We start from the raw sequence: 11,236 nt of genomic DNA, 5'->3' as shown, positions 1-11,236 counted from the left end.
GCCCAGCCTGTCGGTGCTGGCAGCCAAGAGGCTGCTCTGGGAATTGTTGCAGAACATACGTGCCAAATGCCCAGCCTGGCCAGTTGGTGTCTGCGCTTGCCCACCCACCTGCCCAGGTAGCCGTACCCTGAAAACAGATTGTCTGTGAGGTTTTGAGTACAGAAACAAGACGCAGTGATCCTTGAGGTAGGGGAGTGTTGCTTAGCCCACGTGTGCAGCCTCTCATCGCTGTATGCAGCTGTGGTCTGGGGGGAAAGAAGCCAACTGGGCTGTGAGGATACCCATACAGGCACTGTGGCCCCTCCCTGTGGCCCCTGGCACTGGTGAGGAGTAGCAGGTGGTGGGGGTGGCTTCCTGAGAAGCCACCTCCATGCCCAAGCTGGAACACGGCCATCTCGCACCCCGGTGACAGGCCAACAAAGGGCCTGGGCACAGGAGAGAGGGGCTCACAGGACGACTGGGCTGTTCATTCTTGGTCAGACGGGGCACCTGATGTGTGACAAAATGTGAGCAAGTGACACTTGCCCCTAGAGACTGTCAGGGCATGGTCCAGCACAGCAGTCCCACCACCCAGCTTCGTTTGCCACCGTGGGAGCACTCGGGACGCTTCTGTCTGCAGAGGGACATAGTGTGGGGTGTCCTGCCGAGATGCGTTTGCTTCTCCCTAACCCCTTTTTTGTGCAGCCTGTGTGAGAAGCAGCAGACATAGAGGTTGGCACTGCCTGGTATGCTGGGGGATAGCTGTGGGGTGAACACTAAAACAAAGCCTTCTTCCTGGGACTGGCAACTGGGAAGATGGACAGCTGCTGGGGCTTCTCCAGGAGCAGCCAGCACACAGCCTAACCCCAAAGCTGTGTCAGAGCTACTGACCCTTTCGGCAGCACCTTTTGAGAGGGTATTTGGCAGACGAGGCTGCAGGGGGGATGGTGCCTTGCCCTGTGGCGAGCAGGAGCTCTCCTTCGCTCCCATTCCATCCCCTCGCAGTGCACCAGGATGCAGGGGGCCCCAGCATAGCGCTGACCACACATTTGGGTGTCCCTGTTCACACCCGCTGGAGGAGAGGCCAGGTGAGAAAGGCAGCAGCTCAGTGGGGTTTAAGCACATATGAGTACCCTGCTTGGCCCTCAGAAGTGCAACTACTGGCTGTACAAGCACTTAAGTCACAATTTGGCTGGAATTTAAATGTAAGAGCAAGCTACAGAATCCCACACTCGCCACTCAGGCCCTTGTAAGTGCCTACATCTCCTGTAATGAATTGCGCTTCTCCTCCTTTCCCTTCACTGAGCCCAGAGCAGTGGTCCAACTGAGCTGCCAGTTCCCGTGTTACTCACAGAGAAGAGAGATGTCCTGAAGCTGTGAGTGCCTGAAGTATTGTCTCTGCAAGCCCAGCGGTGCTGAGGCACCTGCAAGTAGCCACAGGCCGGTAGCTGCTAAAGAGATGCTTGATAGGCAGGCTGAAAGGCTTCCACAGGAGGCATGTTGACCAGTGAGACCAAGGCTCACCTGACACTCGTGACGTCCTTGATGGAAGAGGCAAGGACTTCTGCCCCAGCAAAACTGTTTACAGGCTGCATTTATGTGCTTTGACCTTTGACTTCGGTGTCTCCCTCCTGCTACAGCAAATAAAACAGGTCAGGATTCAGGAAAACGATCACTTGCAGGTACTTCCCGCATACGTAACGTATAGACAAGCACACCTGCTGGTGGGACTTGGAAATAAATATGCTATCCAATCCCAAATCCTAGCCTTCCTTTCCAGCTGGACAGAGACACCAGCTCTGGGGTCAGCCAGCCCAATGCTGAAAGCAAAACTGGATACTTCCAGTTTTCTGCAGTTCATTAATGCACCCTCCAAGTTCCCACTGCAACGGAGCTGCTGCCTTTGCCCACACACAGGGAGGTTCCGGCCCTTTGCTCCCACCTGTCTTGTGGCTGTGGTCTCCCCCTGGTTCTCCAGTGAAGGCTGGACAAGCCCCACGCATCTCAGATGGGAGACGGCCATGCCTGGAGCAGATGGTACAGGAAACACTGTCTTTTCCACACTTTGTCACCTGGTATGTAGCAGAGGTGATGTCGAAGGGCTGGATTTGCCATCTTCAGGCAAGCCTGCACCACCTTGCAGCTCTACAAAGAACCATACTGAGAGCCCCAGGAGCTGGCTCCAGCAGCTGCCTGTAGTGGACACCTAGAAAACTCTGTCTAAACAGGAAAAGCCTATAATGATATTTCCTCATGAGACTTTCCAGCCTCCAGTAATTTGAGGCTCAAGAACTTCCTGAGATGGAAATGATGTTCCTATAGTTAATGGCCCTTGATGGATTTTTTTGCTTCCATGAGTTTATCCTTGTAAACTTCTCACATCCACAGCATGCAATAGCAAAGCTGTCCTTGGCTGAATTATATGTTGGGTGAAGACAAATCTCTTTTCGTTGTTCTGCACCTGCCCCACGCTAGTCTCATTCAATGACCTTTATTCTTGTGCCAAGGAAGCCACACTGGAGTGTCTGAATTTTTATTTGACGAGCACCAGCGTGCCAACACAAGACAAATGCTGAGGGTTGCTGAGCTCCTTCAGTCCTACCTAGCTGAAACAGCCCCATGTTGCTGCAGAGCCATGCATCAAGGTTTTTTCTCTCCTTGCCTTAAAAAGAAGCCTGTCCAGGGCCACAGGGCCTGGTTACACCACCGCCAAGCTTTGCTTTAGAAATGATGCCCCACAGCTGTGCATGGAGAGATCTGATGCTGACAGGGCTGCAAGCCAAGATGCTGTACCTGAGCCTCTCCAAATTTGCAGCATGCACACCCAACCTTTGCAGCTTGCACCAGGCTCAACTCTGATCAGGTCATAAACCAGCATCGTCAGAACCTGCTGCCCCTATGCTGGGCCATGCAAGGGGCTTGGCACCTGGGGAAAACCTTGCTCTTCGGTTGCTTGCCGAAGCTGTGCCCATGCAGCATCTTGAACAGCCATACCGCGCTTTCTAGACTCAAGCCCCTTCTTGTTGAGATGCTTTTAGCAGCTGTATTTTGCAGGCAGCGTCAGCTTCTGCTGATGGGCTTTTTCTACCCTAACGCCACCCTGCATTCTACATCAACAGCTTTGGAGAAGCTTCTCTTTGCAAAAATGGCCATTTTTCTGTTAGGGGGAATCATCGCACGTGTTGAGGTCAGCGTGCAGGAGGGATCTCCTGGGTGATTGTCTGTGGAAGCTTTATAGATTACCCTGGCACCAGCCAGGGAAGAGCCTAGGGAAGAGGCTGTTGGTGCTGCTTGGGTGGGGACCTGCAGCTGGTAAAGGGTTGCCCCCGCCACAGCTTGCTCATCAGGCGGCAGCAGAGCTGGGCCCGTAGGCTTTCCCCCTGCATCCTCACAGCAGCCCCAACTGCCCTCGGGTGGGGGAACGGGGCAGGTGAAAGGAAGCCATTGCTCTTGGATGTGTAGGCAGCTGCAGCCTGTGGATGGGGCTTAAAACCCTGGTCTAGCCTTAGGAGAGGGGAGAGTTGGCTGGGACTGCCCCAGTTATGGGTCAAAATGAACTCATTTTAGCAGCATCACTATGGCTGTGCAGCCAAAGGGGAAGTGGTCTATGCAGGGTGTCCTTCGCACCACTGCAGAGCCAGGAGGCACAGAGCATGCAGAAAGCCCTTTTCACCCCAGAATTACCAACTGGGGAGGCTTGAGGTGTCTGGCAGGACAGTCCCAGAGAAGCCAGCGGATCTCTTGCTGACCCTACTGAATCAGGGGCAGTCTGTCCCCCTGCCTTTGCGAATGCTTCCTCCCTTTGGGTGACCCTCCTCGGGCATTGCTGGGGGCCCTGCTGGCTGACTAAACCTCCCTCTATTCTCTGAAATAATACATCCGAACTGGAAGGTAGTTGCATGAGTTTTATTCCCCTGCTTATGTCAAAAACCTTTTTCCTCCAAAACCTCCACAGGGCTCAAAGCCTTTCCTGCAAGCGCCAGGGAATTACTACTTGTGCATTATTGTCACGCACAGGCTGCAGGGACCCACGGATGAGGAGGCTCAGTGACAGAGGTGCAACCCCCACTCCAGCTCAGCCTGAGACCTTGGGCCCTGCCACACACCCCCGAAGCAGCCGCTCCCTCGCAGCTCTGCCCACGGCTTCTCTGCAGCCGGGGAAACCACGGGGGGAGTCTCCGCGGGCATCGGCCTGGGCTCGCTACCAGTTCTCTACACAAGCAAATGATGCAGAAATACTGCCCTCTGACTTAAAGCTGCTCGCCTGGTTTTCCGTGCTGGGGGTTTTCCAGTAACTGTTCCCTGCTTGCTTTCTTTGTCTCCAACCAGATCGTGGCTGCTATATTTGCTATCGCAGGGATAGTTATGATGACGTACGCTGATGGGTTTCACAGCCACTCCGTGATTGGGATAGCCCTGGTGGTGGGCTCTGCCTCCATGTCTGCTCTCTACAAGGTAAGCACCCCCCGGAAAGATGCCTGTCGCCCCCATCACTCACTTTAACAGCTCCTGCCATACTCACAAACCTTCACACAGGTCAGTGCCACGAGCCCTTCTGTGAGGGGCTCTGCCATAAACACGCTGCTACTGCAACGTTGTGTTCAGGTACCCGCTGGCTTTGATGTCTGCCTTCACTTAGGATAAAAACTGCCTCCTGGGGAGAGTCTTCTCCAGTGCCCACACGAGGACTTACAGATGTCCCACCTTCTTGAAAAATGAGGCTGCTTTTGCATAGATACTGGGCCTAATTATTCACCCTGGAAGTGTCCTGCAAAGATTTAGCTTCTTTTTCACATCACTGCGTTACCAGTTCTCCTTCAGCGGCATACGTAGCCTATGCGGAGCTTAAAGTATTGCTTATCGTGGAAACAACTGCATGTTGAAAGTCCAGAGCAGCTGCCTATGAATCCAGGTCTCATCCTGACCAGCTTGGGTAAGCTGCACTATGCGTTAGATGACACGCAGCCTTCTCTGCTGTGCAGGGAGCCGTTTCACTTAGCCTGAGACACGTGTGTCCATTTGCCTCTGTGCTGCTCAGAGTCCCCGTCCTCCAAGAGGAATGAGCACTTGTAGGGTGCGGTTCACCCACCCTGGCTGGATGGGGAGACTGGGATGAGGTGTAAATGTCTCCATCTGTTCCAGTGAATTGCACCGGACCAATCCTCCAACACAAACTGGCCAGGCGAGCCCTGCAGCCTCAACACAAGCAATCCAGGGAGACTCACCAACCTGAGAAGCACCTGTCTGTGTCCCTCAGCGCTGCACTGGGATGCTTTCCGCTCACTTTTTCAGATCAGCCCATGCCTTACATAAGGGAAGTTTCATACAGCTCTTTCCTCTAAAAGAGCATTTCCCTGCAAGACCAGAGATGTGGGCCCCCAGACCCAGCGAAACGCCTGGGCTCTGGAGTCATCCTCAGGCAGGCAGGGCTATTCAAGGCTGGACCCAAGCTCTGCCCCTCTCCCATGGCACTGCTGCTTCATGCGGCGATGGGGGTCTCGGGGCTGCTCCTCCAAAGCCTGTGCACAGGGAGGTGATGGTGACAGTGCCGGCTGGGTGTTGCTCGGCGGTGCGCTGTGCAAGCGAGGGCAGATGGAGCTCTGCAGCTCGTTCTGCATCGCATTCCCCTCTGCCACTGCTGCTGCCACTCTGCTCTTGCTTGCCGCCGTCTGGCTCACTTTCCATGAGTTGTGTGTGCCGAAGGGGCAGGCGGATCTGCAGGCAGACAAGCTGTGCTGTGTGCTCCACCTGCCCTCCTCCCCCAGGCAGGGACACTTCCACCTGCCCATCCACTCGCCCCCCCGAGGGGCAGCACACCGTGCTCGGGTGGCAGATGAGGAGTAAGGGGCTTTCGGGACGTTTTGCTCCACGATGTGGAGTGGCGACGCAGCTGCACTGGCCAGCGATGGCTGCGAGGCGGAAGGAGTGGGCAGGCGCCCCAGGAGGATGGCAGCCCGCAAGTTAGGCAAAGGGAAGAGACAACTGACACTGGCACCAGGGCCCGGCATCCCAGCACAGACCAGTAAGTCAGAGGCCATCGCGTTTGCTGCCCGTGGCAGGGGAATGCTGTACCCGGAGCCCACGGGATCCACCAGATTCTCGGCAGCTCTGTGGTGGAAAACTGATGCCCTGACCCAGTCCACGAGGTCTCCCCAGGTGGGCTGCTCACATCCCTTTTTTCCTCTCTCTTCATCCCTTCTCCCACTGCCAAACCAAAGCCTTTAAATCCCACCCCGGGGTCTCCACAGCCAGGCTGCCCCTGTGCTGAGGGCTGCGGGGATGCTGCCATGCTGTCTGCCTTCTGGGAGTGAGTTCCCAGGGTGAAAGCGGTCTGGAGCTGTGAGCTTGTGTTGGGAGGCAGGGACATGTTGCACGGGGGGACAGGGTGGGAGGACAGCCTGGCAGCATGGACTGTGCTTGCTCACCACTGCAGGTGGCAGCTCAAGGCCTGGACCGGTGACGCCTCATGCAGCGGGATCACATGTTGTTGCTTCTCCTTCCCCTGCCCTGCTCCACCAAGTCTCCTGGGTTTATTGACAGATTTTCCAGAGGTTTTCCTGAAGGGAGCATGCAGAAAAAAGACCAAAGGGTCTAGGCTAGGGTGAGCAACCTTCCCTTTTGGGAGGTGCATGGCCAAAGGTGCTGAATCCCCTTCCCACACGGGGCTGATTTGGCAACTGCCCTTGCTTGTGCCGCAGTGGGGTGCCAAGAGGGAGAAGGTTGGGGCACAGGAGCTGCTCTCCACAGCTTCACGAGCAGCCACCTCAAGTGTCTGGCAAGCCTCACCAAGTAGGTGCTGACTGATGCCACTCAGCACCCAGCCACTCCGCTCCAAGCACTGGTTGGCGGGCCAGGATTCTGGGAGCCACTGCAGCCAGGACAGACACCAGCCCTTCAGAGGAGCAGTGCAAGAGAGTCCATAAACCCATGTGTTTTCCTATTGTAGGTTTTATTCAAACTTCTTTTGGGCAGTGCTAAATTTGGAGAAGCTGCCTTATTCCTGTCCGTGTTAGCTGTCTTCAACGTCCTCTTCGTTACCTGTATTCCTGTCATCCTTTATTTTACCAAAGTGGAGTACTGGAGCTCTTTCGACACCGTTCCTTGGGGAAACCTCTGCGGATTTTCAATTCTCTTATTGAGTGAGTAGACGGTGGGGGGCAGTTCTCATGGTGCTCGGGGTGGAGGAGGGTGCCAGAAACTGGCCGCTGGTGGAAGCTGCAGAACTCTGATATACTGGAGCTGTTTTCCCTTCTTCTCAACCCAAGTTTCAGCTTGAGAAATCATGCAGAGGGCACCTTTGGTGGTGGAAATGCAGACCCCGCTTCTGCTGTTCTTAGGAAGTATTGTGGCCGTCAGGAGAAAGTGCCGTGGGACTGAACTGTAAGGCTTGTCCTGAGTCCTACCGGTGAGCTCTGCCTCAGATAGACAGCGACACTTGCCCAGCTGTGACGGAAGCAGCCATGCCAGCTGGGCATTGCCTGGAGCTCGTCAGCATCCCCCAAGCAAGCAGGTTAGGCTGTGCCAGCCAAGGTCAGCCTCCGGTGCCTCTGCTGACTTCAGTAGTAGCTAATTGCTATTTCTAAAGCACAGGAAAATTCTGAAAATGTAGCGTGGCCTAGCGCCGATGGGGGTGTGGTAGGTGGCACTCCTTTTCTCTGCTGCCACTGCTGTGCCACCAAGGGAGCCTGGCTTGGGAAGGATGCCAAATCCAAGCTTCAATGATTCATGGTCATCAGAAATGTGATGCTGGTGCCTAAACTGGATGACGGTATCACATCTCCTAAAACATCCCTTTCATTTCTACTGGAAATAGCCCTTCTCCATCCCCACCTTGAGTCCCAACTCCATTTACCCTGAGCAGCCACAACGCTTGACTCCAGAAGTCCCTCCAGTTTTCTTACCAGTGGACTCAGTGGAAGCTTTCAAGCAAGTAGGGCAGAACTTGGCAAGCGATCGCGGGGGTGCGCAGCGCATGGACAGAGCCCCGGCTGCTGGCAAGTTTGGTATTGGCAAGGCTCTCCCGACTTTGCTAAACCTAATGACCATAAAACAAGGGTGAGTTTGGTCCAAAGCAATTATTAATTTGCCATACGACACTCCATGAACAGCGTGTGGTATTACAATACCATTATTATTATCATCATTCATTTGTAAGGATATTATAACGATATTACAATTTCCCTGTATGAAATGGTATTTAGCAAGTTCCTGTCTGGAAGAAGGTTAGATTTACAACTGGAGGCAGTTTTTCTACAAAAGAAGCATCCAGGCAGAAGCAACTGTTTGGCTGAAATCTCCCAGATGAAAGGTGTGGAGTCTTTCAGCAGGGCAAGAGTGGGTTGGTGTAGAGAGTGGGAATGAGTGCACTGAGAGACGCGTTGTACCCCCCTGATCCAGCCGCTGCACGCCAGCGGGATACAGAACTCCCCAGCAACAGCAATGCCTCAGGGCAGACGGACATGCGACAGGCAGACATCGGTCCAGGTATCTTCCAGGAATAACAACAGCAGTTAATATGCCTTCTGCTTGAACAACTTGCAGTGATAAAGCAGAAATGTTTCAAGTGACGTTCCTTCCACCCAGTTTCACTGTAGTAAAGGATGTTTTTCTCTCCTTCTTCAGCATTCAATATTCTACTAAATTTTGGGATTGCTATTACATACCCCACCTTGATTTCTCTTGGAATTGTACTGAGTGTCCCAGTGAATGCAGGTAAGAATTTCTGCCTTTTGCACATTAATGGATACATCAGATCTGTGGCCTTTCAAATACACAACAGGAATAAAAGCAAATGGCTTTATTAAACATGGTTTGCATCTTCTCTCAAAGACTTACAGAGATGCCACTGATTAAAAATCCATGCTTTACGCATCAAATATGTATTGTATAATATTACATGAATATTCATAATCTCTAGACTTGCTTTTTAAGTTACTGTCCCAAAAAGCCTGCATAGTGAAAAACAGAGTAGATTTGAAGTCATCTCTCTCTGGGCTGGGCTGAAAACTCATGGATTAAGTAGAAATCAATTCTTAACGATCTCTCCAAGGCAGGCTTATCACTAAATTGAAACAAATGAAATTGCTTACATTTTAGAGCAAAAATGTGCCAGTACTTCTGCTCACCTTGGTAAATAACACTGCAGGTGTTTATCAAGAGCCCTAAACAATGCAGTTTTGGGCACAGCCTGGTACATTGCCTGTTTTCTGAGCTTTAGTGAAGGCCAAGAGACCACAGAGCCCGAGAGGGGAGTGCGGAGGCGAACCTGGCCCAAATCAGAGCCACCTCTCCCAAACCAGGCTCCTAAAGCCTAGCGTGCCGAACTGGTGCCGTGGTGCAGGGAGCAGCTCCCAGCTTTGGGGTGACACACGGAGCTGGACACATCTGGCTGCCCCAGCGGCCTGATCCCCGCCGAGTGCATGCACGGCTCAGCATGCACAGGGTTTGTGCCTCAGCAGGGTGCTCAGTTCCCTTCCTGAAGGGAACTGCCCCTTTCTCCGCACACCTGGACCTCAGCAGGAGATCCTGAGCTGTTGGTGAGCAAGGGAGACGATGGTGGTGGGGACGACAACTGCAGCTCCAGGCATCGTCCCCTTTGGCACTCTGAGCCCAGAGGCCTGCTCCGAAGGGGGCCATGCCCTGCTCTGTGCTAAACCAGCAGGAAGGGTAGTCTCCCTGCCACCACCTCCTCCATGGCCACGTTCTCCAGCCACAGCCAGCCCTCAGGGCCCAGGGAGGGGGGGGAAGGGGAGGGAAGGGGAGAATGCCCTCATACTCTGTCCCACATAATAACACCCATTCAATGTCCCACGCAGTTGTTGATCACTACACGAGTGAAATTGTCTTCAACAGTGTCCGAGTAATTGCCATCATCATTATTGGCCTGGGCTTCCTCCTGTTGCTCTTGCCAGAGGAATGGGACGTCTGGGTAATAAAGCTCCTCACGCGTCTCAAAGTCCGGAAGAAGGAAGAAATCCCCGAAGGGAATGGGGACATTGCATCGGGACTGCCTAACAAAAGCCGGAGAACTCGCCCCTCCATGTCATCCTTTGCTCATTAAACGCTCTTTTTACCAAAACTTTGCTGTTAACCTTATATATATGATGATGCAAAGGTCCTTTCTTGGGAAGAAGCACACCTGTCCAACACGGTGTACATACCTGTACAGTTTTGATATGATCACCATCTAAGGCGTCGAGTCTTGGCATGTCCCGTTTGCTTGTACTTTTTTTCACATCAGACCTTTCACTTAAGTAGTACACTGAAAAACAAAAACTGCAAACCAAGAGCCTCTCTTCTCTTTTTAAATGAATGTAATATATAGTCAAAATATATTTGCATAGGTTATTTTAAAGAATGATTTTCATGAAAAGCAGGGCAGGCATTCTGAATGTTAGGTACCGAATGATGCATTGCACACTGTGATTTAAAAGAAACAAATGCTATGCTACATCACGCGTTTATTTTTGACCAGAGCTGTACTCTGAAAGTTTTCAAGGAATCTTTTCGGGGATGGGAAGATACGGGGAAGAGTGGAAGGAAGGAGGTTTGGAAATCACGCTATGTAGATGAGCGCACGTTGCGCTGCAACCAGGTGAAAATTCAAGCGCTTAAAAATGCTTGCACTAAAGCACTAGAAGAGAAAGCGGTCTAGAGCCCAAATCTCCTTAGTCTGCACATGACTGTAGTCCACGTCTAAAACCATGCAAGAGAAATCCAGTGCCTTCTACAGAACTCTTGTCTTTACCCACGCAGAACCAGGTCCCTCCACGAGGCACTTGCAATAGCAGGGCTCATGCTTGCAGCCCCAGGGGACCCCAAATTCCCACCAACGTCAGGATGTGCCCTCCCCCCCCCCAATACGTGCCATGGCTTCTGTGGGAATGTGGGCCACAGGGGCCTGCAAGTTTGCGTGCAGGGGACCTGGTTCTCGTCTCACTTGCACAGGCTTTACCCCTGTGTGGAGCTGCGCTTGATTAACAGCGGTGTGGGGCAGGGGAAGCCTTGGGCATGTGTGGGACAACCCGGCCGAAACCGATCCAAGGGACTGGCAAGAGCGTGGTTCCCGAGGTACAGTCTGAGAGCATGGACTGAGGGGGTGAATCGCCAGTTGCTTTTACTCCATAATTGTGAGTGTTAAAAGAGTTAAAAATGTAAGATATTTACATCAAATGTAACACTTTTTATGAAACTCGTAAGCACCAGGATGTTTACTTACGCGATTTTGGTTCGCCATTAAATTTCTATCTGTGATAGA

At 52.8% G+C, this 11,236-nt stretch overlaps 1 protein-coding gene across 1 annotated transcript in view; it reads left to right on the top strand.

Moving 5' to 3' along the window:
* Window positions 1-10,049, top strand: part of SLC35F3 (solute carrier family 35, member F3) — a 50,631-nt gene extending 40,582 nt beyond the window's left edge. The window contains exons 4-7 of the mRNA XM_010153541.1: window positions 4,309-4,434; window positions 6,926-7,118; window positions 8,602-8,691; window positions 9,795-10,049. Coding sequence (XP_010151843.1) covers window positions 4,309-4,434; window positions 6,926-7,118; window positions 8,602-8,691; window positions 9,795-10,039 — 654 coding nt within the window. The 3' untranslated portion in view covers window positions 10,040-10,049. The remainder of the gene's footprint in view (window positions 1-4,308; window positions 4,435-6,925; window positions 7,119-8,601; window positions 8,692-9,794) is intronic.
* Window positions 10,050-11,236: the final 1,187 nt, after the last annotated feature.

This window comes from Eurypyga helias, unplaced genomic scaffold, assembly GCF_000690775.1.
Source record: "Eurypyga helias isolate BGI_N326 unplaced genomic scaffold, ASM69077v1 scaffold12226, whole genome shotgun sequence".
Classification (NCBI taxonomy): Eukaryota; Metazoa; Chordata; class Aves; order Eurypygiformes; family Eurypygidae; genus Eurypyga; species Eurypyga helias.
This window is presented reverse-complemented; position numbering and strand designations above follow the sequence as displayed.